The sequence below is a fragment of the Lagopus muta genome, chromosome 28 (genome assembly GCF_023343835.1).
Source record: "Lagopus muta isolate bLagMut1 chromosome 28, bLagMut1 primary, whole genome shotgun sequence".
NCBI lineage: Eukaryota > Metazoa > Chordata > Aves > Galliformes > Phasianidae > Lagopus > Lagopus muta.
Window position 1 is genome coordinate 2,312,902 of NC_064460.1, and position 25,062 is coordinate 2,337,963.

A 25,062-nucleotide genomic window follows, 5' to 3' on the forward strand; every position below is an offset into this window, starting at 1 on the left:
GTGCTGGGTGCTGTGCGTACCGACCCCGACCCCCATCAATGATCCCACAGCACCGTAGTCCCTCTCCCCCCCCCCCCTCGCTTCGAGGCGACAATGCACACGCGTAGAGAAGACCCGTGGGAGAGCCGAGCTGCGCATGCGCTGAATGAAGAAACGCATTCCCCCCCCCCCCCCTTTTTTCGCGTGGTCTGGGGCGTGGTCTGGGGCGGAGGGGCGTGGCCTGGAGGGGTGAGGGGCGTGGCCAGCGCTGCTGCCCGGCGCCGCCGCCGGCGCGGAGGTGCAGTTGTTACCGCGTCCGCGACAGGTGTGCGCGTGGGAGCGCCTGCGGCCGCCGTAGGTGCGTGAGGAGGGAGGGGTGGTGCGGACCGCCGAGCCGGAGGGGGGCGCTCTGCCCGCTGCGGCTCTGTCAGCGGGGGTTTGGGGCGCGGGAGCGGGCAGTAAGCGGGCGCTGGGCTGCGGGGTCTGGCGGCGGGGAGGGGCGGCGATGCCCGGCGGGCCGTTCGGCGGTTCTCGGGCTGCCCTTCTCGAGCCCGGCGGTGCCCGCACGGTGCCGGCCGGTGGCAGCGGGGTCGGGTGGTCGCGGAACTCAGCACGGGGAGCGGAGAGGGAGCGAGAGTTAAAAGTAAGGAAGAAAGGCGCTGTATGGGTGAGGGACGAAGAGGTGCTGCGGTGCGGTGCTGCTCGGTTGATGCAGGTGCCGGGAACGCTGCTCCGGGCTGTGGGGTGGTCGCTAAGGAGTGGTTTTCCTTCGGGCCGTTGCCACACGGGTGGGTTTCAGTCCCACGCTGTGCTGCTCTATGGGCTGCAATGCAGCCCTTCCCTCCCTGGCATCCTGCAGGACTCGAGATTCTCTTCCTCGGGACTCCGTTCTGTCTTTAACATAACTGTTGCAGCACGCAGAATGCTCACGATCTTGTTTAAATTCTAATCGTACAACAAAGAGCTCTTTCCCGACGTGGGTTGGAATAATTCTTCAGGAAAAGAAGGGCGAAGGTGTTTGAATGGGATGAAACTGAAAGCGAATGGGGCTGAAAGCATGGAATGGCGCTGGGAATGCAGGACGTTTCTGGGCATCTCAGAGTCCTGCTTGTGTCCCTCACAGCAGCTGAGACGCTGAATGAATGCTCCTTAACTTCCCATGCGATGTCGCAGCAGCGGCTGCTGCTTCTGCACAGAGAGATTGCCAAAACAGTGCTGATTGTCCTGGTGCACCTGTGGCTGTAGAGCAGCAAATGGTGAGGAAACCAAACAGTAACACAATGGTGGAAAAATTCATCCGCAAACAGTGATTGCTGAAGGCTTCCTTGCTTAGGTATCAAATTAAGGCCCATTTTCTGCACAATTTAACTAGATTTTGTTTTCTCAGTGTTTTACTGCAACTGTCCTTCCGTGTAAGGTGCAAGTCAGTCAGCAAGCTGCTGTCTGCCAAGAGAGGCTTCTAATGAATGCCCTGCTACTGTTTCCTGTGCAGAACTGAGTCCTGCTTGGAGAACGGTGATTTAAACTGCAAAGTGGGGCTTCAGATGATCTTCTCTTGGCTCCAGATTAATCACCAAACAGAAGTTGAAGCTGTAGCATTAGACAGCTGGCTCGGAGTTTTTTTTCTTTTTCAGCAGATGCATTTTTCAGGAGTAAATTTAATCTGCAGTCTCTGCGGATGTATTTCGTGCCTTTATGGAATCTCTGTGCTAAGTGTTTGCTACATTGATAGCAGGGGCTCTGTCTTGTCATCGCAGAAATGCTGATTTATTTGCATGTAAGGTATTCTTGTTAACAAGGGAGGGTGTTGAGCACCCCTCGCATTCAAATTAGAACCATTATCTTTGTGGATGATCATTTGTGCAGCTGGTAAAGAGCAACAGCTTTTTTAAGTCTGGAGACCAGAGAGCATCCTTATTCTAGTTCAGTCCTGACAAAACTCCTGAGGGTAACAGAAGAGGCGGTTTAAGGATGCAAAACGTTTTCTGGAAACCATGAATTTCAAAAAGTAGCTCTCCAGTCTGAGTTTCTCTTGTTGGAAGGGGCGATGGCTGCACTTTGGAGACTGCCTTCAGTGGGAGATGGGAGCCTGAAGCTGCAGCAAGCTGTGACTGGAAACGTAATGCTGATAAGTAGTTTCAGTGTGTTTCAACACCATGACAAAAATAGTGTAACTTTTCTGGTTTGCCGTGATAGTTCAACCTGTCCATCTAAAAGCACCATCTAAATCGCGATCTTGAAAAACGTGTGCTGGCTTGGTGTGTCATTGCCTGCATTACATCAGGTGAATAAAGGAATCTCAGAGAAAGTCCCATTCTTCCTGACGGTTCCCACCAGGCAGCGAGGTGTTCATCAGCTGCGTGCTTTATCCCTGCACAGCAGCAGGGTGCAGCACTGGAGTGGTTCCTCTGCTTCCAGCCGCGCTTTGCAGACCCATTCTCCTCTGTCAGCATTGGTTCAGGTTCTTCTGCCTCAACTCCACATCGGATCAGTGAGATTCCATTTGCTGCAGCTGAGTTCTTTTGGACTGAGATGCTGCAGAACCCCAAGTCTTTGATGCTTTCGAGGAATTGCATTACATGCATGTGAGGATTCCAGATGATCATCCCTACATTTTACTGTTTATATCAAGTTCCTGAGGTGCCTTTTAAAGACTCAGACTTCTGGAGTTCTGTAACCTAATGGTCAGCTAAAAAACTGACGGAAAAAAACGGGAAAGAGATCAGCCTGCCTGATGTCACCGTTGCAGGATCAGGCAGTGCACTTGCTGCAGGCATTGTGTGACATGAGGCTGGGGTAAAAGAAAATAGGAAAAAAGGAAAGGCGTTGCCTCCCAAGCTGTATTTTTGTCTTATCAAGGAACTCTTTAAATTAATCTCCCCTCCTTTCCTCCTCCACAAAAGAAAACTATGTAAAAATAAATAAATAAACAAACATATACGTATCTGATACTGGCTTGTTGACTTAGGTTGTGAAAAGCTGTACAAAATTTCTTCCAGTTTACAGCAAGGCAAAAGTAATCAAAACTGTTCCTTTAGGTAACTGCTAGCTATTGTGACAAGAGATTTACAGCTGCCTCTGTGAACAGAAGACTTATATTGGCTCACAGAGGAAACGGCTGCTGCATGAAGGGTGAACACCGCCAGTGAATGAAAAATGTTTGCATAGGAATTACATCCTCTTAGCTTTCATAACTCAAGCCTTCTTACATAAATGCCGGAGCATTTGGTTCAGAAAGCAGAACAAGAGAGGGCATAGCAGGGCTTCGTGGAGCCTGTGTGTGTAAAGGAAAGCCAGAGATTTGTGTCAGCATCCCTTTCAGTCACAGCCTGCTTCTTACTCGTGTTCTGGCTCATATCTCTCTCTTGCGCCATTCATTGTGGCCGGTGTTTTATTGGGGCACCATCTCAGTGGCATCTGCAGAGGAAATGATGACTTTAATCTGATGCTGAGGGGTATTTTTTGGTCAGTCGATGGACATGTTCTGAATGATCAGCACTTGGTGGCACGAGTAGATCAGCATCTCATGAACTGAGTTCAAATGGTGGCGATCAAATCACTCCGTGGAGCTACTTTTCTGCTCATATAACTCATACTGACTCACACTGTGCTTTCTTCCTCAGTAGGTGTTTGTGGTGATAAGATGGAGCCTTCCCCGTTTAATAGAAGACAATGGACTTCTCAGTCTTTGAAAATCACTGCAAAAGAGCTTTCTCTCGTCAACAAAAATAAGTCATCAGCTCTTGTGGAGAGATTCTCCAGGTAAGTACTGCGAGGATTCTGAGCACAGTCTGCACAGGGAGGTTAAAGCTGAGATACTGAGCAATTACTGCTTCACTGACAGTTGCTTTGCTTCTCTAAAACAGTATTGCTCTGTGGGCATTTGCATTTCTGGTTCGGTATACGCTGTGCAAAACTTCTTTTAGTTGCTGACATTGTTTCTAATATCAGAGTTATAATCTTTCTGCAGTCAGAAAGTGTGTGATTACCGTTAGATTCTGAGGGTATAGTGCTGGAGTGGAGGCAGCTGCTGCTGATGGACTTCATGAAAAATGGGATTTCGCAGCTTCATGAGCTGTATGGGATTCTCACTTAACGTGGGAGCTGGGCGGCCAAGTGACCCAGACTTGCATTAATAGCATAGCATTGTTTTATTTAAATCTTGAGAATGGGAGAAACTTTCTGGAGTCAACAGAGGAAGGATAATAACGTTCTGGACTTTACACAAACAGAATGTTGCTCTGTAAGTACCCTGTCCTAGGAGAAGCTGCTTGCTTTGGCCAGTCTCGTTAAGGTAATTTATTCACTCATTGAAACTTGATTACAGAATCTAGTCATCTTGCTAAATGTTGGTAATCCTTTGGAAAGGGCTTATTGGAAGTAATCCAAACTGCTATTCCTTAATCAAATGGAGTCCCTCTGCGTAAGCAGCATCAGTTCCTTGCAAAAACACGGCGCTGCTTACTGGCTTTGCCAACTCTGACACTGACAGAGAGGAGTGTTTTTTTCTAAATTGTCATTACCTAAATATTTGTACGTGGAAATATTTTTTTAATCCCCGTAGTGTTTAAATTATCAGCTTTGCCAGGTCAGAGACATGCAAATTTGCAACAGCAGAAACTCAAGCAGTGCGCTGTGGTGGGCTGACTTACTGAGCGCTGCCTGAAACTTTTCAGTCCTCGTTTGTGTTTTCCAGTTTGCACTTTCACCCGCATGTCTCTGTTGATTTTTCCAGTAGTATTGATCTCTATTCCTACATCAACTTATTTTCCCACCGTCTCATTCTAATTTTGGAAGCTCTGCAGTGTACAAGATACAGGTTAATTCATTTGTGTGAATTAAAGAGGGCCAGCTACAGTTCTTCAGCAGCTTTCAGTCTGTGCAGTAAATGCAGTTTTCAGAGCAGCAATAAACAAGTGCAGTCTGTTTGCTCTTCTGCACGAGGAAAGAAGAAACCTACATAGGAGCGCACAACTCACAAAGGGAAATCAAAGTCACTGAGGTTCATCAGCTGTAAAACAGGTATTTGTGTGTAAGTTTCTTTTTCTTTAGAAAGAACCTGGTCCTTCAAAGGGGCTTTTTTTTTTTTTCTTAGAGCCCCTGATATACATTAGTTCTTGATTTGATCCCAGCCATTATTTAAAGTCTGAAGCTGATGACTTACAGTATGAGTGACTCATTTTTATGGCCTGTAGCATATTCATAGTTTTATCGAAAGTAGAATTGCACAGATAAGAGAGACCCACAGGTAAGAAAAACAGAAACATGTTGAGAGGTGATTCTTTTCTTTGAAAAGCACAGCTTTGGTTACAAATGGCAAAATGTGTCTAATCAGATAAATTTGTGCATTTCAAAAGCAAAGTGCAGTTGCTGTGTGCAGTATAGTGATCAGCGAGGTCGGTGTGCTCCGTCCCAGCAGAGAGGCATGCAGATTGCTGGGAGTTTTCTGTAGCTTCTTAAAGGACTTTGATTCATGATCCAGGGTAGCTTATCTTCAGAGGGCTGTGATTAACGTTTCCACTGCTGGGGTGGTTCAGCTGCTCGTGAAGCAACTGCTGAATTGGTGCAGTTTACCACCCAGCGGAGTACGATAAACTGGCACTTATGTAGATTTTCTGTGTATGCCAAGCTGTAATTTGTTACAGTTCAGCAGCTGCTGTATAAATAGCTGAGGCAATATTCCTGTGAGGGGACACAGCAGACAGCTGGGTGGGAGAAACAATGCAGCTATTCCAAGGTAAACTGCCTAGATTCGAGAATGAGAGTGCTTGGCTAATAAAAATTATCAACGCATGTTATTACTGTGAGCCGCATGACTTAAAACATGTCTGTCATTTCGCATTGTTCGGATGCTATTCACTGCTGTTTTGTCCAGCCTTCGGTCTTATTTGGTAGGTCTGGTAAGTGCACAGAGTCCTAGGTGGAAGCAAAATCTCAGCCGTCTTCATGATCATTCAATGTTCTAGTTTAAAACTCTTGTGTTGTTTTTTTTTTCCTCCTTCCTGTATCCCAAAGGTATCAGAAAGCAGCTGAAGAAGCCACGGCTGAGAAAAAAAGAAATGTAAGTATCTGTTTCCTAGGCAATAAGCAACAGCCTGCAACCAGAGTGGATCACCTGCATGAAATGTTCCTGTGGCAGTTTATTTTGGAAATACCAAAGCTGTTGCTGTGCATCCTACAGAAAACTCAGACGCAGTGTCTGCCTTTGACCCATTCCCTCCTCTCTTTAGACTGGGAATGAAAGGAAAGAAAATCAAGTGACTTGCCCAAAGCTATATGTTGAATCACCAGTTCACTCCTAAGCAAAAGGCAGAACGAGTTGGCTGTCATTTCTAACCACAGCCTCTTTGTTCTTAGCTGTAGGCAGTTATGTGGTACCTCTTCCTTTCTTAACTAAATTTAAAAGTCTGCTTAAAAAGGAGCTGCCAGCCTCTCTGAAATCTGGCACGCATCTCTTTGATACCTGCAGAATCCGTTAAGGGATCTTCTCTGAAATGCTGCACAGAGTTCAAACTGTCCCTGAATGTGGGAGAGCCATCATTTTTGGCACTGCTAGAGCCCTGCTCTCCCTCTACATTGCACTTACTGGCATGGGGTCAGGAAACCCTGATGGAAGACCAGGTGTTCGCAAGCAGACCTTTTAATTTTCATTTAAAAGACCAGCAATATTTACAGGATATATAGCGATGTTTTTGCTGGAGCGTGCTTACTTGATCTCTGTAATGCTTCAGAAGTCATTTTCTTTCTCTCTGGGATACAGGAGTGATAAAATAAGCATTCTAAAAGTTATTCCCCAGTCTTAAGTTTACTTTGTTGCTTCTATGATCACGAATAGGCAAGTCCCAAAGCAAAATGACTGGGGCTGTAAAGTATGCCTGGGCTTCTTAGCAATATGTCTCATATGCAGTTATATGGATATATGCAGTTACAAGTATTTCTGTTACACTACAACATTTGCCTTACAACTTTAGTACTTTCTTTTAAGTACAGTTAGCAAGTGAGCTGATCTTTTTGAAGCCTGGATGGATTCAAGTTAATTTGCAAAGCAGTGTTCAAAATGTGACCAGAAGAGTAATGGGGTGAGAGACTTAAATCCTAATATAGCTGCTAATCCTGTTTAATTCCTGTAAGCCTTGCAGACCTGCTCCACTTGCAATGAGTCTGATACACAGTGGACTCCATAAGAGAGGGACAGCAAAAATGCAATGCTGGCAGGTAATAGATTTGAATGAATCAAACATGGGCTGGCCTGTTACTCTGAGGAGAGGTAACTGCTTGTGAGCAAAACTAATATGGAAAGCATTTGAATGTTCTCCATGTATTACCATCTAACTGACAGTGGTAAGGCAGCACTTGTGCTTTGTGTGAATGTTTCCTGTCTAGAGGTTTCAGTGTGTTGAGTGAAACAGAAGAGAAAGTCCAGCAAATGATCTGGTATTTATGAATGGGAGCAAACAGAAGTATCTTGTCTGTGCCTTGCTTAAGCCTTACTCTGCATGGTACAAAATGCTGAAGCCAGATCTGTTGTAAGTGGAATGCTTCTGTTTAGTGCTTGCACAAATGCAAAAGATCAAAAGGTACTGGTTTTTGGAAGCTAATCAGTGGCTTTTTATTAATTGTTGTCTTCTGAAGCAGCTGGAAGACGTTGCAACTCTTGGCACACCACGCATCTCTGTGGCTGCTGCTGTTTGTTCGTTCCAGGTCTAGAGACCCTTGTTATGTGGATTTGGGTCCCCTTCCCTTCATGTGTGGATTGGAGCCTTTTGTGTGGCATTTAACTCATTAGACCTTGACTCCCTTTTTCCTTATAAGGCCATCCTGTTTGCTCACTTCCTGCTTTAGCTCCTGACTTTTCTCTTCTCCCCCCTCCTTCCTTTCCTATCCTGGATGCTTTCTCCATGTGGCACAGTTGTAACTATTCACAGCTGTCTGAAAAAGCAGAGAGCTGAGCTCAGTACTGAGCCTTTAACTTCCTTTCTCATAGAAAGGAAGTACTTCATCAGGCACATAACTGGAATTTGACTTCTTGTTCTTTCAGAGCACAGAAAATCTTCCCCCTCATTTTAAGAGAGGGAATCTGAGCGTACTAAAGAAAAAGTGGGAGAATCCAGTGCCGGGAACGGAGTCTCGGAAGGAAACGCTCCGAAGCAGCTGTGCTGAGGGTAGGCACAGGGTCGAGAGCCCCGAGCTGGGAGTTGGAAGCAGCCTTGCTTTTTGCTCAGACACAGAGCAGATCCCGGCAGCCGGCACAGCATCTCACGTCCAGGCCTCTTCTGGCACCCCTGGCCAGCTGCAGCGTCCCGGTGTTGACAGCGGAAAGTCTCAAAGCCACTCACAGGAGAGTGGTAAAATGGAAAACTATCTGAGAGAGTCCAGAGAAGTGGAAAAGCCCGAAGCCAGTGAAAACACAGAGTCTTCAGGGAAGATAGAGAAGTACAGCGTTCCGCTGAACAAGTTAAAGATGATGTTTGAAAAGGGTGAAGCAGCCCAGCCCAAGGTAAGGATCTGACTGTGCAAATCTTAAGGGAAACGAAAAGTGCTGCCTCCTGGGCATCGGGAAAAACCCCGGAGGGAGTGGCTGAGAGCTATTGAGTGATTGTGTTCATTGTTTTAGTTGAAAAATAACGTGGCTGCTGTTAATAACTTATTTGAGCTGTGTGAATACGTGTAGAGTGCTGCTTTGTCCATTGCTCGTTGCAGATGTAAGATGAATTTGCTTTTGATAAAAGGTTAACGTTTAAGATGAGAAAAATATGCGTGGAATTTATGAAGAATTTTTTTCAAAGCGTGAAGGGAGTGTTTATCTCCTGTGAAGATGAGTTCTGTAAACACGAATTGTGTCAAAATCAATGTGGTTGTATGTAAAAGTTGAGGAGAGCTCAGCAGGACCGGCTTTCGCAGTTGAGATGAATGCGCTGCCAGAAGAGCTTTGTGTGCATCTGTGTGTGTGACACGACCAGATGTAGATTTGTGTGTATAAAGTGCTGCGAAATACCTCCGTCTTTTCCTGTCTCTTCTCTCATCTTTGTATCTTAACAAATGCTTCTTATCAAGAAATCCTCACAGGGATAAAGCGGCAAAGATCGCCTCGCGAGCTGCTGCCTTCACTCGTTTTGACTTGCAAATACACAGGGCTTGCATTTTCCTACAACTGCTCATGAAATCTGATCCTGCATGTGGACTGCAGACTGTGTGTCCCGGGGGAGAATTGCTTAACTAGAAAATGAGTTGCATATGCCATTGACTTGCAACATAGTCCCGAGGCTGGTGGAGTTTCCAGTTTTCTCATACTTTCCTATACTTCTGGCTTTGTTTTACTGCGGGTGATTTTTCTTGCACTATTGAATAAAACCAGCAGATTTTGTACAAAGGTTTTTTAAAACGTGTATCAGGAGGTTCAGAGGGGCAGCTCTTTGGTAACGTAAGTTTGGGGTCTGTAATAATTGCACAGCTTAGATTTTGTAGTCTTTGCCATTCTCTAAGAGCCACCCATGCTATCAGGGCTGTTTTGCAGGGTGGAGGGTGATTTCCTGATAGCACTTCTCTGAACCCCTGCTGTAGGATTAATCGGTCAGGATTCCTCAGGAAAGTACCATTCTGCAGATGGACGTGAAGTAATTTTATCTTAGCCCGGGGAATAAAATTGTTTTGGAGATGACTGAATCTGGAACTGATAATTCTCTTCAGCTTAGTCATTTGAATGTGGTTGAAATCTGAGTGAATGCAGTAAATATCATACAGTAGATATTAAGTTCTTCAGGTTGGGTTCAAATCCTGTTCCTATTCCAAATTAATCTGGTTACTTTATAATTTTGGAAGGAAAAAGGCACGAAGGGCTCTGAAGTTTAAGTCGGGGGGGAGGGGTGTCTGATTAGAAAGCTCTATTGTAAGGTTTCTGGTTCTGGGATTTTATCTGGGGAGTGGAGGATGATGTCATGTAGTCACGTACAATGAAGATAGATCAGCGCTGTGGGGACACAGATCTTTTTCACTGAGGTAGGAACCGACTGCGGGATCTGCAGTTCTCTCTTCCATTTGTACTCTTCCTGAACCCTGTTGGTTGATAAACTCCTGGCTTAAGTGCAAGCAAGGCTTCCTTCACCTGAAGGATGGTAATTTTCCTTGGTGTTTGCTTCAGCCTTATGGTATAAGCACTGCCAGAGCTTTCCTGACAAAAACATCTGTATGAGCTAAGTGGCAACATGGCTGTAGCTTCATGGCAGTAAAGATAAAATGACTCGCCTGGTTGCTGGGTAAGTCCATGGCAAGAATCCAGGTTACTGCCTGGACTTCCTGACTTCACAGACTCTGCACAAACCTATTCTGATTTTCAGGGCAAAACTCTCTCAGTTTTTTCATCTGTTTGTCAGATTTTGCTCTGTCTTCTACAGCTCCGATATAAGGCAGATCATTTTCTTCCACAAAGACACAGTATAAATACTTCTGAACACATTGGTCTAGTTTGCTTCAGGGCTAAGCAGAGGCCGAACATTGGGTCTTTTATCAATTTCAAAGAATCCCTCCTGTAAGCGATAGCAGAAACGTACCCAAGGAAGATCAGAAGAAAAGAAAGAGCAAGCAGTTCTGCAAGGCTCATTTAAAAAGCTATCTCGATGTAGGTTTGTGTTCTTCCTTTAAGGCAAAAACTTATTATGCCTTGTATATTTAACCTGATGCTCAGGGTCACGTTTGACACAGTTGTCTATAATGAAATAGGTGTAACTTCTTTTTGGTCTTTTGCCCAACAGCTCCTTGTGCCCCAGGCGAAATGCTGTTAATTCTATGGTACCTCTGCACTCCTCCTTTTGTCTTAGAACATTGGGGCTTTCCAGCCATGAGGAATATTTTGTTTCATTTTGCAAGCAGCACAAGTTTTGCAGCGCTGGAATAGTGGCCCACCCAGAATTATAGAGGGAACTGAGTGGGATAAGCCTAAACCTGGGAGTAAGGGATTCCTTCATGCTAACGGTGTTACCTTCCATGCACCCTAATCAGCCTAATTACTTGTGGTCAGGCTGTTGGTGGTAATGGAGAAAGTCTCTCACCTTCCTTTTGGTAAACATTTTTCACTTATTGCTCTGCTTTTTTTCTTCGGTGGTGTGAGACTATTGATATTAAATCTACACAACATCAGCTTTATGCAGTCTGGATTTCTAACTGTTTTTTTTTCCCCGGTGAGATACTGATAGTTTCTTCCAGTGAAGCTGGAATCCCAGACACCAGATCCAAATTTCTTAAGACTTTTGTTCCCCAGCAGTGGAGTCTTCCTCATGAATGCTGCTCACCAGTTCAACTTCCTGTGTGTCCGTACCACAACCTTTGTTCCATCTGTAGCTTCATCAGCCCTGCTGTGTGCAAGAGAGCGTATGTGATCCATATAACAAATGAAAAAACACCCACAGCTTATCTGAATTCACTAGTTCAGAGTTTCAAGTGGGCTAATAAGCTTGTTTCTTCTATCCTTATAGGATCTTCTCTTTCTGTGTATTTTGCCTATATTTTCTGTATGCTAGTGAAAAGCCAGACCCTTTGAAGGGCCAATTTCTGAGCTGTGAGAGCTTCAGATGTGTGGGCTGAAGGTGACATGAAGGCAGGCATAGACTGAAGAAGAATCATCTGAGGATAGTTTGCTCAGAATAAGGAATCTGCAAGTTCTTACAAGTGTGCAGGCACTCCCAAACTGAACCTATCAACGCACTCAGTGGAAGGAAAAGGCTTGTCATAGCTAAGCTCTTTTCCAGTAAGAAAAGTTAACAAAGCCTTAAACCACAGAAATAAGAAATATTTCCCATGCTGATGGAAAAAAAAAAAAAAAGTTTTCCAGCTGCATTTTCCTTCCCTGGTAAAGTGCTGTTTTGTATGCCAAGGCAGCCTGATTTTTCACAGTGATTGTCTTACAGTGCTGTTCTGTTCAAATAAAACTTTGGAATTTCCTTCAGGTTGGTGAGCAGCAAACAAGAAAGTTGTTGGAAGGAGGGGGGGGTGCAGGGATGTGTGGTTGTAGCATCTTGCCAAACCTGCCTTGCCTTCTTGTCTCATCAGCCTCGAAAGTAATTTCTGTCTCTGCGATTTACCCTTTGCTAAGGAGAGAGATAACGAAGATCTCTCACCTTCTGGTATTTGGAATGTTGTCTGTCAGCTGTGAAGACATCTTGTTTCAATGAGGTCCAATTAAATACTGCATTTCCTGAGCGTTCAGCTGCTCTGAATTTTTTTTCACAATTCCTCTTACTGAGCTCAAGGTTTTGGGGAGTTGGTCTCAAGAAATGAGCCTTAAAGTTTGATGGAACCAACCACAAGGCTTGGGGTGCAACTACAAAACTGCCCACCAGTGCAGCCCTGCAAATAGTGATTATCCTGTTTATCTGAGAATATTTATCTCTAGCACCTAGCTTAAGCCTTATCAGACCTAATTAGGGAATTATTTGGTACCAAGCGCATGAGAGATCCAAATCAAAACAAATAGCCCTAGATAACTTTTGTTACCATAGTAATTTTTTTCCTTTCTGTAGCTGAAAATGAATGCAGATTTGCATTATCTTCCTCCTTTCATCATTCTGTTCAATTTTAAGTCTTTACAAAATGACTTTGAACGTTAATTTCATGAGAAGTGGTCTGAGATGCAAAAGTCTAGACTGATGTTTTGTGCTTGCAGAGGTAAATAGCTAAGAATTTAACCTGTGTGGTTTTCTGATTTTTTTTAAACCAAGATACCTTATTGAAGGACGTTTATGAACCTCTTCAGAAGAGTGTTTTCCAGGTGACAAAGTGATCAAACTTAATATTGGTTAAATAAGATGTCACCTGCTAGACTTGTTTATTCTAGCAAAGCAGATTTGCTAGTGACACCTGTGCATCTTAAAGGATTAAATGCAGCAGTCTTTGTTTGCCCAGGCAGCTGATAGGTGGGTTCTGTCTCTAATAGGTTGCTAGAGACCAGAGGAAGACAGCAATTGGTAGGAGGATTTCTGAAAACAGCTTCTCTTCAGAGGACCTTGATGTTGGCCAAGGAGAGAAGAGTCACAGTGCATCAGGTCAGTAATCCCCCTGTTTGTTTGTTTGCTTTCCCCAGTTTATGCAATAGGGAAATGCTGTGTACAACACAGTGGAATTAAATTTTGCCTTTCATAAGTAGTAACGGAAGTGTAACTATCTCCCATCTGCAAAGTCTATGCAAACATCACATTTAATTAACTCAATCTTGCTGAGAATGTTAAAGCATCGCCTCCCTAAGCAAAGAAACTGAGGTGCAGGAGATAATTAGCATTAATTAATAAAAGTAGTCATTCCTATGACTACTTTTAATAGTCAATCTCAGTTAGAAAATAAGTAGTGAATTGATGATGGGTTTTCCTTGTTTTAGTTCTTGTTTCTCCTGCCATATCCAGATGCTTCCAAGGATGAGCGAGGCTGAACTGAACTAATTTCTAACGTGTTTGTTGTTGAAATCCTGATCTTTAACACGTCATCTGGTAAATATTTTCATGGAGAAGGTGGAAGTGGCAAACGGAACTCTTCCTCATGTTCTGTGTCTTCTTTAGAAGACTAACAGCTGTGCCTCCACCTCAATGATGTGAATTTTCACTTAGCTGCTGTAGCATCTGCTGTCATTTGACAGCAGCAGCCATCAGTGTTTGTAGTGTTTGCTTCTGAGACTGCTGGCTGAAATCTGCATCGGGTGAACGTGCTACTTCTGAAAGTAGCTGGGTAGATTACAGGACTTAGAGCCCATGACTGAAGGATTTCTGACACACTGGTAAAGGGATGGGGTTTGTAATTTTCACGTGTGCTGTTGGTGTTCATGAAAGTTACTTTTTATTCATGTAATTCTTCTCATCTTGTAGATGGAAGTCCAGCACTCAGCCCGGATAAGGTAGAGACCAAGAAAAGCCTGGAGATGCCTCGGTTAACAGAAACTTCAATAAAGGATAGGCTGGCAAAGTATCAGGCAGCTGTGTCCAAGCAGGGCAGTTCTGCAGGCCTCGTTACCACGGTAAGTCTGTTTGCCTTGACTAGAAGTGGATTTTAGCCCCAAACTGAGGCTGGAAAGAAGATGTTACAGAAACCAAACATTTTGAAGATAATCCCATCTTGTTTTGAAGAGACCGTTGTGCTCGTAGGACTCATTTCTAACGAAGAGTTGACTGTACTGCAGGGAGTAACAAGTATTTGCATCTTGCTGGAATGATCTTGAAAGTTTTCCAGGAAATTAATTGCTGGTGTCCTGATTGTGGTCCTTCTGAAACTTAACTGGTGTTCTTTTTCTTTCTGCCTGTCTGGAGCTCTCTGCATGCTAGAAATAAACAGAAACCTCACTTCTGTAATGGACACTAGCTTTAAGCTAGGGCAAATAGTTTCTACCTAACTGAAATGATCTCTCAGTTTTGTCTATGGTGTAGATTTGATTCTGCACATCTTGGCAGGAAAATCTAGTAACCTTCAAGGCAGGAGTGGAAGGGCGCTGCAGCCAGTGCAGCAAATGTTGTTATCTGCAAATAGCTGATTTGAGTCCTGTTTCTCACTTCTGTTCAGTTTGCCAGATTATTTCTTCCAGTCTGTGTCTCAGAGTAGCACGGATTCAATAAGCCGTGTCCTAATGGCAAGAGATTGACCATAGATTTTCTTTTCTCTTGAGGCTGTCGTTTGCAATTCCCTAGTGCTATCAGTTTGAGCATCAGTGCAGCCTCAAGCTCTTAGGAAGTCCCATTTAGCAGAATTTCTTTTGGTTTTGGCCTGGCACATCAATAAGGGCAGCAGTAAGGTGCTGATGAGGTTAATGTTTGCAATACTTAGAATAGAATCTGTAAGTCTTGGTTCTTTTCCTTCTTTGCTGCCAAAGGAACTGAATGTCTTTTGATATGGCAGTGTGGTATTTGTACTTCTCTGAAAACGTGTCACATCTATGCTGCAAAAGAGAGACACAATCCCTCCTGGGATCAGCTGTTCTGTGGGCATTGTTGTACAATTAGGTCTGGATTAAAGCTGGTGGATGTTTTTGCAGTGGGTTAGAGGAATAGAAGCAATTCTTTTAATAGCATCACAGGTGACACAGAAAGGGTAGGGAGAGATGGAGAAACAGCATGTTTAGAGATCTGCACTTAATTACATACTTGTTAGATTCGAATGGCTTACAGAATCCAGTGAGCTGCCAGTGCTGGCATTTGGCTATCTGTCTTCCATGTCACAAAGAAGATGTCTTGTGAATGGCATGACTCTTTTCCCCAATTATCTTGCATCCTGCGGCAATGAAACACGAGGTTTTGTTGGATTATTATTAAAGTGTGAAAGCTTCTTTTGTGCACATCTAAAGACAGTTTGTAAAGAACAGAAATCTTGGTAAATAACAGTTGGTTTTTATCCCCTTTTTTTACTAGTATAGAAACAAGTAGGATTTGCTTTTATGTTGTATTTATCAATTAATCAGGGCTTTATATATGGTGCTTACCTTGAAAAATTAACATGTCTGGAAAGTGAAGATGTGGGGTGAGCAGGACAAAAATGGAAGAGTTGATCTTAAAGGAAATCTGCAGTCAGAGAAAAGGGCTGCGTTATCTTCACAGAATAAAATTCACAGCCCCATCTCTTCTCCTCGTTAAAATCCATCACTTTGCAAATGTGTATTGATTTTTTTTTTTTAAGCTCTTTCACTTAGTTATTGCTGTATGTGCTAGGAAAACAGTTTACAAAAACAAAACGAAAGAAAAATAGCAAGTACTTTCCTAGGAGAAAAGTGCCTGTCAACTTTCAAGTGCTTTATTCTATAGAATGAGATTCAAGCCAGTGAAAATGAAATCAAGAATTACAAATCTGAGCAGAAGGAGAATATGCCACCAAGTTTTGAGGACTGCATTTCCTATCAGGATGGGGAGAAGGTAAGATGCTCATGCTGGTGAAGATCAAGGACTTCACTGTAAGTGGAACAAATTGCTGAGTTTCAGCTGAGATGTTTGTTCCATGCTATTTAGAAACTGAATCTCTGCAGGTTGCTGTATGCCTGCAGAATTCCTTATTTTATTTTTTAAATCTAGACTGTATCTACATTATAAGCGAGCAGATCTCATTTGAAGGCTTTTGAAGTTGTAAAGAACATCTAGAGATAAGTCTTAAAGTTCTCTTGCAGATTACCCCCATCTTCTCAATAATGACATATCATTATTATGGCAGAACCCTTGGTTATCATACTTATTTTTAGTGGCTTCAGCAGCTGATGAGAACTGAAACCTCCGATTTGGGGTTGGTTTTGTTTGACTTTACTGTTAATATTTGATTATGGTGAAGTCGCCTAAACTTTTGTGTCATACTTCCTACCAAAAATAATGATTCTCAAGTAGGTATTGGTGGTTTTTTTTTCTTTATATAACGTAAAGGATGAAAAGCTGTGTGTGATGCGATGCGTGTAAAGGAGACTTTGTCACCATTTCTTCTTTAGCAGCTACGTTTTGGTTAAGGTAGCAGAGAGTGCCAGTCTGGGTTTGCTCCCATTTTTGAGCTTCAGCTGTAAATTGAGGCTAAATTACTCTCTGAATACAGAGATAATAAAGCACGCTCGACCATTTGCGTACTAAACTGGGATAGCAGACAGGATAAAAGTAGCTGAATAATAATTGGGGTACTGTGTATTCAAACCATTCTGAACACGTGGCAGCCTAATGCCAGGAGGGCTTTTAAAGCTTTCCAGCCTTCCTTGGGCCAGGAGCCAAATTGTTGCTTTCAGCTGTTCGTTACTGACAGCTGAGCAGCTCTGTGTTTAATGGTTGAGGCTGCTTCTGCTAAAAGGTGAGTTAATTAAAAGAACACCTGTGAAATCAGAAAACTTTTCTGCTGTTGTATGGAAGGTTTGAATACAAGTGATCGCACTCAGCTGGAATGGCTAAGTCACTTGTTGAGGAGTCCAGGTGTAATAGGGAACCTGAAGAGGGCATTGATTGGGAATCAGGATTGTCCATTTGAAATGGCATGATGAAGTTTGGAAATAAGCCTAATGGAAACTACTGGCATGAATGTCAGCAATAGGAACCTGTAGGCAGAAAGAGAGCAAAAGAAACGTGCTAACTTTCTCTGCCATTTTTTACATTGAATCCGTGACAGATCTAGAAATCAGTTAAGTGTGACAATCTAACACCCACAGAAGGTGCTGATGCCCTTCCCAGTACACCAGTGTTTGTTACTTTGTCAGGAGAACAACGCCTGTTAATTTATGTAACTTGCTTCTTTGTTACCTCCTTAATTTGCAAATGTCAGCTGCCTGCAATGGACCATTCAGTCATTGAAGTGAATTAATGATGACCTGCCATTAATCTTGCTACAGTAGTTTAGTTTCTCAGTGTAGCTACTTAGAGCTATTTGATAGCAATAGTACCACATTTAACAACTCTACATCCAGTGCTTTATCTGTAATGTGTTCAGTGTCTGAAACTGATTTATAACCACCTCTTAGAAAAACTGTGGAAGTTCAGGGATTTTTTTGTTGGTGTTGGGGTTTTCTTTTGTTTTGGAATGCACTGTCTTTGAATGCTTAAGTATCATAGGTTTGTCAATGTTGGAGGGAGCCAGGAGATTTCCAGTAAACATGTGCTGCTTGGTGGCCAAGGATTTTCTCAGTAAGAACTAGGAAATGCATCAACAAAACCAGAGAGGCTTTCTAATGACTAAGAGGTAAAGACTTAAAGGCTGCAGGTATTTGGGGGAAAAACAAAAATAGCGTTTGTGTGAACACTCCAGCAGATGATCTGAATGTTGCAAGAGCTGTAACTGGGAGAATATCTGCCTTATAGCAAGCACTGAACGTTCTTGACAGTCAGCTGGACTTTGTCTTGGGCCTTACAAAACAAAAAAGCAGCTTTGTGTGTCTGTTAGTATGGCCAGTCTCTTCCTGTCGGGGTGCTGATGCTGTCTCTCTGGGTGTTACCTGGGCCATGATTCTCAGACTTCTGAAGACTGTGGCTGCTCATTGCCCGATGTTCTCTTGCAGGTTTCTGTAGGTGAGAACAGCCTATCTTTCCACTCCAGTCTTTCAGAGGATGGCAATGGTAAGCACTCGTTTTTCTGCCTCAGCAAGAGTAGGATGAGGTGTGAATGAGGACGAGTGCTCCCTCTTACCCATCAGTTGTTGGTAGGATGCTTAGGACCACTCCTGTCAAATGATAAATTTGACCCTAATAAACACTTTTCTCATACTAAAATTCTGTCCCATGCAAGGCTGAGTGTACTTGCTAATGCAGGACAACTACCAGATAATTTTGGCACTGACCAGAGGTAGACAATTCCCATTCAGTTAAGTCCTTCTCATGCTGCATTAAATTTACACCTGAATTCAGGGCCATGTGAGAGCACTTTGCAGAAATGACAGCGCAGTTAGGTGTTGGATATCTGTATATAAGTTTCTGTAATGTATCAACTTACCTATTCTGACACATGAGTAGACTGATCATATTTAAATTTTAGCCCCTACCTGGTAGGATTGCTATTTGGCCTTATCAGCATAAACTTTCCATGGTTTTCATGTCACTCTAATGATCTTTTCATTCTTTTCTCCTCCCTTAGTTGGACAAAACCTGGAGAATGAGACAGAAATTCAGAAACCTGTCAGTACAAAACAGCAAAACTTTGGTTCTAAATCACTTGGCCAGACGGATGCATCTCTGCCAAAAACGGTGAAGGTAAAGGAGCTGTTTATTCTCAAACACTGGCAACAGTTAGAAACAACTTTCTGCTCTCTTTAATAGTGAAAAGCCTTCATTCAACCAATCTGTCAGCAAAGTAACTGTATTAATCTCTGATCTGACTGTGAGGGAACTTCAGCGCTGAATGGAGAAGCATCTCAAAACTTCTCTTCTTCAAATATGAAGCTTGAGCTGTGTACTGGGAGCTGTGCTGCTGCTGTTGCTATGGTTTGCCCTGTGCAGAGGCAGCCTGTTTCTGTTCAGTATGGGGAAAAAGGGGCTTGAGCAGGGATGCAGATCCTGCTGAGGTTTGTCTGTGCCTCCTGTGAAGTCAGAGCCTCCTAGATGGTGGCACTGAGGTCCTGAACCTGAGAGCCTCCTGTAGGCCAGGACCTGCCATGCTCCTCTTCCAGCTGTTCCCAAAGCAACAGCAGTTGGTAGAAATTTAATATCAGGGGTGAATGGTGAGTGACTCCACAGAGAAAGAAGCGTGGCATTCTCAATAACAAATCTCCAATGTTAGATTTTCTTTAGCAGGAGCTCTAAAGCAGATGGAGCACTTCTTGGGCAGGAATGTATTTGCTAATCTTATTAGCCATGCAAACAGCAGTTCTGAACGTTTTGATCACACTGCACTTGTCACATGTGCTGTCTGGAGTTAGGATGCCTGTTCCCTGGGCTGCCACAGGCTTCCTGGCTCACTCCTGAGGAAACAAGTGTGCTTTTGTTGTTTTCCCCATCTTGGAGAGGAACAGCACTGATCTAAGCAAGGCCAGTGAGATGTGGCTTCTTAGCGTTCAGAGGTATAAATGCTGGCATAAGAAATTAGAGCTGCCTGTAATGTTTTTGTAATCTGTCTGTGAAAGCATACAAGGTACATGCAAGCTATGTATTTTGGTCCTTTGCAATCTCTTCCTATTATTACAGCCATTTTAGTCCTCTACCTTGTTGCTGCTTTTGATGCTGCACTGCTCAGATAGAAACCTAGATGCTGTTTATTCACTTAAGGTTCCTATTTGTCTTTTCCAGCTTCTGTTTCCTGTTCTTGGTTCCTAATCTCTGCTCCTGCCTTCTGCTTCCCTCCTAATGTGAGCTCAACTCTCAGCTTTCTCTCAAGTTCTTTACTTATTGGGCCTCACCTTCCTCCTGTAGCTCCTATTTGTAGTATGCCTGGAAAAGAATTTCTTTCTCTTCACACCCCAAAACACCTCTCCATCAGACACAGGGCTCATTGTTATACAAGTAAGTTCCTCTTCTTAGATGAGGATGCACATTGCAGAAGCACATGCCAGCACTCTAATGTAACGTTGCAAAACTGAGCTCTTGGGGTCACTTTTTGATGGGCAAGTAAATTGTTGCTGCCTTGCTTCCTGTGGCAAAAGAGGATGGTCAGAATTTAATCTGAATTGGTGAACTCTCATTTTCTGAGATTTCATTTAGCAACACGAGATTCAGAGTTCATATGCAGTCTTGGCAGCACATAGGGATTGTGGGTCTTTTCAAAATGAACTCCAAATTTTTGTTGGTCTAGTTGTCGTCATAATTAGAACTTCAATCTACTGTAGCTTAAAGCAGTGCCTTAAAAAGTTGAAATACCTATTGAACTGGAATTAAATTGGCAGCGAATTCCATGGCTGTGACAAACGGACTTCAGCTGGCTCTGTCTTCAGCAATCTGTCCCTTGCATATTGTAACTTTCATTGCCTAACCATTGTTTCTTGTCTGTTATAAATGAATTGCTGTAATTATGTTTTCCTGCAGTCTTCCTGTTTTTTTTTCTTTAGCCACAGTATTTTTCCTTGGAGCTTTTCAATAAGTTTGCAGCAGGTAATTCTGTGTCCAAAAAGAAAAAAGTTTTTAAATGCTGTACTATCAATGTGTGTGTGCAGGCCCATGGATATGGAGCTCAGCATTCCTGTGCTGCTGCTGAAGCAGTTGCTGTCAGTGAGCAGCCTGAGGATGCCCATTTCTCACCTGCAAATTAATTTTTTTTTCTTGGAGGTATCTTTCCTGCTGGCCAACCATAACAGATTCCGAGAAGTGAATGGCACCAAGTGACCTTTTTCATGGACAATGTGCTTGCTTCCTTGATGCTTTCAAAAAACAAAGTCTGAAACTGTTCCCATATAGCAGGACAGCGATGCTTGACTCCTTAGTGTTTAAGTTTACCCTTGCACTAAATTCTCAGGAAATTCTCTTGGTAACTACATAAACAGTTTTAGCTTTTTAACCTCAAAGCCCTGCTCAGCTTTAAGTCTTGAGCAAGTTTGAGGGCTGTTTGTCCTGAAACCCGACTACGGTTTTTTTGCTGCAGAACTGGAATTGCTTACAAATGAAGTCAGAAGCATTTCCTGCTGCCCACATCTGCACTGAGGCTATTTTCTCCTCTTTAAAAGAGTAGAGCATTTAGCAAAAACGGACTTCAAACTGCTGAGGGCGGTCTGCACTGTTCCTCTTTTCTCCCCAGCCTCGACCTTTCATGTTGAGGTTTTCAGATCTTTTTCTATGCTGACTTTCTTTGTTTTGGGAGGTCTTGTAACGACTGTATCTACTTAAATATTTCATTGTTTTCCCATAAAGAAAAAAATGAGATTGCAGGAACATACTAGATTTCTGGGAACTGTCAAAGTTACAGCTGGGTTCGAGCATTTCCATTGTTCCTTCTCAGCTTGTGATGCCCAGCTCTCTGGGGCATAACCTTGGTTGTCAAACCACACCGATCCCTGTGGGTTTGCTGCAGCCTCTTCCTCGCTCATTGCCCACCAGAACGCACTCTATCAGAATCAGCATTGAGGTTGCAGAAATACTGCCATTTTTCTGACAACTGTGGAAGCTGTGCGTGAATCCAAGCCAAGTCTCCTAGCAGCTGATTCATTTTCCAGCTAACAAACTTTCTCTTCTTCCCGTAGAAGTTTCAGTTGCCAGCAAAGGAAACCTGTGTTGGGTGTCAGAAGACAGTGTACCCAATGGAAAGGCTCCTGGCCAACCAGCAGGTGTTCCACATCAGCTGCTTCCGCTGTTCCTATTGCAACAGTAAACTCAGGTAAACACGTTGCTCCGTTTGGCTGCCTTCGAGGAAGTGTGGCTTTCCTATTCTCAGAAGCTGAGTAAGATGCTGTCCAGGCTTAGCAGAAGTGAAAACAACTGTAATCCAGTGAATTGAAGAGGAGCGTGGTAATGCAGTCCTAGATCTGCCAGTTGCTTTTGCACTTAATGTGTTTTGTAACTCGTAGTGTCACTTTATGACAGAAAAATGTAGTGTCTACCTCTTGATACTTGAAAAGAGGGTCATGCAAACACATTAAAGCTTCAAACTTTAATTTTTTAAATCTAATTTTTTCAGCAATGTAACTAAAATATACCCTTGTCTCAGCAGCTGAGGAAAAGAATGCTAACATCTGATTTTGTATCTCTCTGTACAGTCTTGGGACGTATGCATCTCTGCGTGGGAATATTTACTGCAAGCCTCACTTCAATCAGCTCTTCAAAGCTAAAGGTAATTATGATGAAGGCTTTGGACACAAACAGCATAAGGAATTATGGTCAAGCAAAACAGAATGTGAAGAATCCCTGGAGAAAACTCTCCATGGTGTAAATGCAACGGAGAGTCCTCAAAACCCAGGAGTAGAGGATGCCCCCATTGCAAAAGTAGGAGTTCTGGCAGCAACTATGGAAGCAAAAGCTTCAGCTGTGCCTGAAAGAGAAGAGAAACCAGCAGAAACAAAAAAGCTCAGGATTGCCTGGCCGCCTCCATCTGACCAAAGTACTCAAGGAAGCACTTTGGATGAGGGCATCAAAGTGTTAAAACCCAAATGGCCCCCAGAAGAAGAGAGTTCCAAGCCAGATGTGTTGGAGGATGTGGATCTGGATCTCAAAAAGTTAAGAAGATCTTCCTCACTGAAGGAGAGAAGTCGTCCGTTTACGGTAGCAGCCTCATTTAGAACAGTATCTGTGAAAGGCCATAAAACAGACAATTCACCCTCTCCTTCTAAGGCAGAGAGAGACATGTTAAAAAGAAGTGAGGAACTGGAGAGAGAGGTTGTGGTAGACAAAAAGCAAAAGGAAAAGATTGAGAATAGGAACATGCAGAATGCTGAGGAGAAAAATGTAGAGGAAGAGTGGGAATTGCCTGGTATCAAAACAGCAGAGCACAACTTTGTAGAAAATGGCCAGGAGAATGCAGAGACAGATGAGGAAGAACATGGTGTGGAAGAGCAGCAAACCCCAAATGAAGAATTCCTTGAACCAAACTCTCCGAAACATTCCAGCTTATCCAATGTAACTGCAAAGGAATCTTCTCCTGACCAGAATCGCAAATCCCAAGATGTTGGTTTCTGGGAGGGTGAAGATATGGAAGATCTATCTGTGGAAGAACAGATCAAAAGGAACCGTTACTATGAAGATGATGATGAAGAATAAATAGGCCTTTTATTATAAAACTTGCTTCAAGGTGCTGGGCCTTTTTTAATTGGTGTTTTTAGCTTTAACAAACAGCTGTCCTGTATGAAAGCGATGCTATACTGCACATCAACGTTAAGGGAATCATATATACAAATTATCTCAGCCAGAAAAGTACTGTGGAAGCCTGAAAGAATGTCTGAGTGCATGGAGATGAGTATCTGTGGCTGTGGGATGCCTTCGACGGGTGACCTCTGTCCATGGGATGAGAACAGAGCTCTTCTGAACTCCTACTGTCTTACCCTTTTGGAACTCTAGGACCTGTTTCACTGACCTGTACTCTGTGCTGGTATGGAACAGGCTTTCTGTAATACACTACTTTTACCACTACAAAATGCTACTGCAGTGCTTAGGGACCAGTTTTCAAAGGGACTTTCTGATCTGCTTTAAAAATGGTAACTAAATGCACTTTAATACATGTTAAGGGCACAGCTTTTTAATTATTATAATAAAAACACTTTTGGGGCTTGGAGTCCAACAACTGAAGCATCTCAAACTGAGCAGGACGTAACTTTCAAAACTGCCTATGATCAATGAATCCTCCATTTTTCTCTGTGCAACTGGAACAGTGTGCCCACTGCTGGAACAAATGTATTTTAGTGCTTATCCAAACGCTGTGCTGACAGAACTCCTTGAGGGCAAGACAACATTTTTGCAGGAGCCTGCAGGGCATTATTTTTGCATTTTTATATGCATTTTGAATGGTTTTTTGTTTACTTAGAGTTCATTATAATTCATTTAAAACTGCACATAACGTTTTTAAGGCCTTTTGACAGTTTTGAAATCCTATTTGTATCGAGCTGCCATAATATTTTTTTTTTTTTCATTATGGCTGCGAAATTCTGCTGCATTGCAAATCTTTGGAATAAAACCATATGAACCAGAAACTTTCTGATTGCTAGCATTGAAGCTTAGTACATTTTAAAACTTGACTGCATTTATTTTACAAATAATGGAATCTGAATGGTGGCCGGAGGATATCCCTTTATATTAGCTTTTATTTGTACTGTAGTTACATGAGAATTAACTCTAACTATATTTGAGGTGTAAAATATCCTGCTTTCTTAACAGTCCTGCTAACTTCAATAAAGTTTGGTCATTTACATAAAAAAAAAAAAGGTCTGAAGACTGCATTCATAGTCGTTTCACAAAGAAGCACCATTTTAAAGGGAGATGGGAAAAGATGGGTGAAATCCTGGGGTTTACTTGCAGCTGGAGGCCAGGCAGTGACTTTCTGGTGCCACTAGGTGACACTGTGGGTCCACTTGTGGTCGTCACAAGCAGACTGCAAGGCTGAGGGAGAGGGCTTAGAAAAGGGTGGGCAAAATAAGGAAGGACTCGCAGGTGTCTCACGCTCCCGTTTCTGGCTTCAGCTGCTTTTCAGGCAGCTGAGGACAAGCCAGAGTTGGTTTAGTTTAATTGTTTCTTTCTTACAGCTGCCGTGTGTTGGAGTTGTCCTCACTCAAACCTGGGATACTTTTGGTTCGAGGCTTGGGTGTAGTGAAAAAGCAGTGAGTGCTCTGCAGCAACAAAGCAAATGTGCTCCTTGGTGGCACAGAGAAGGGAGCAGCCTGCTGTTGGGCTAGCATGCATTAGTAGCTGTGTGGCATGGCATGTACAACCTATGGGCTGGTTGTTTTTAAGAGAGAACCAAGCCTTGTACAGGTAGAGGGAGATCTCAAAGCTAGGGAAGCTGATGTACAAGTGCATCTTTTGTTTAGCCTCTAAATGCTTACCTTTTCTTAACGACATCTACTTGCTCTTCAATTCAAATCACCAAGCAACTCCGGCTGGAAGCTATTGGTCATGGACATGGGATGTATTGGATGTTCCAACTCCTTGTTTATCAGGAGATGCAGCCGAGCTTTACAGTGCATCCTCACTTACATGATACTAAAGCTGCACGGTGGCTGTTCAGAGATTTGTTCTGGTTAAATCTCAGCCACCTGCGAGTCCTTGAGAT

General features: G+C 43.2%; 1 protein-coding gene across 1 annotated transcript; it reads left to right on the forward strand.

The window, feature by feature from the left end:
* The first annotated feature begins 492 nt into the window (after positions 1–492).
* Positions 493–24,211, forward strand: LIMA1 (LIM domain and actin binding 1). Its single transcript, XM_048928607.1, has 11 exons — positions 493–622; positions 3,603–3,741; positions 5,995–6,040; positions 8,018–8,476; positions 12,905–13,013; positions 13,824–13,972; positions 15,744–15,851; positions 17,951–18,008; positions 18,523–18,638; positions 21,551–21,684; positions 22,064–24,211. The coding sequence occupies exons 2-11, from the start codon at positions 3,623–3,625 to the stop codon at positions 23,058–23,060; spliced, it is 2,295 nt and encodes a 764-aa protein (XP_048784564.1). The 5' UTR covers positions 493–622; positions 3,603–3,622; the 3' UTR covers positions 23,061–24,211.
* The last annotated feature ends 851 nt before the right edge of the window (positions 24,212–25,062 follow it).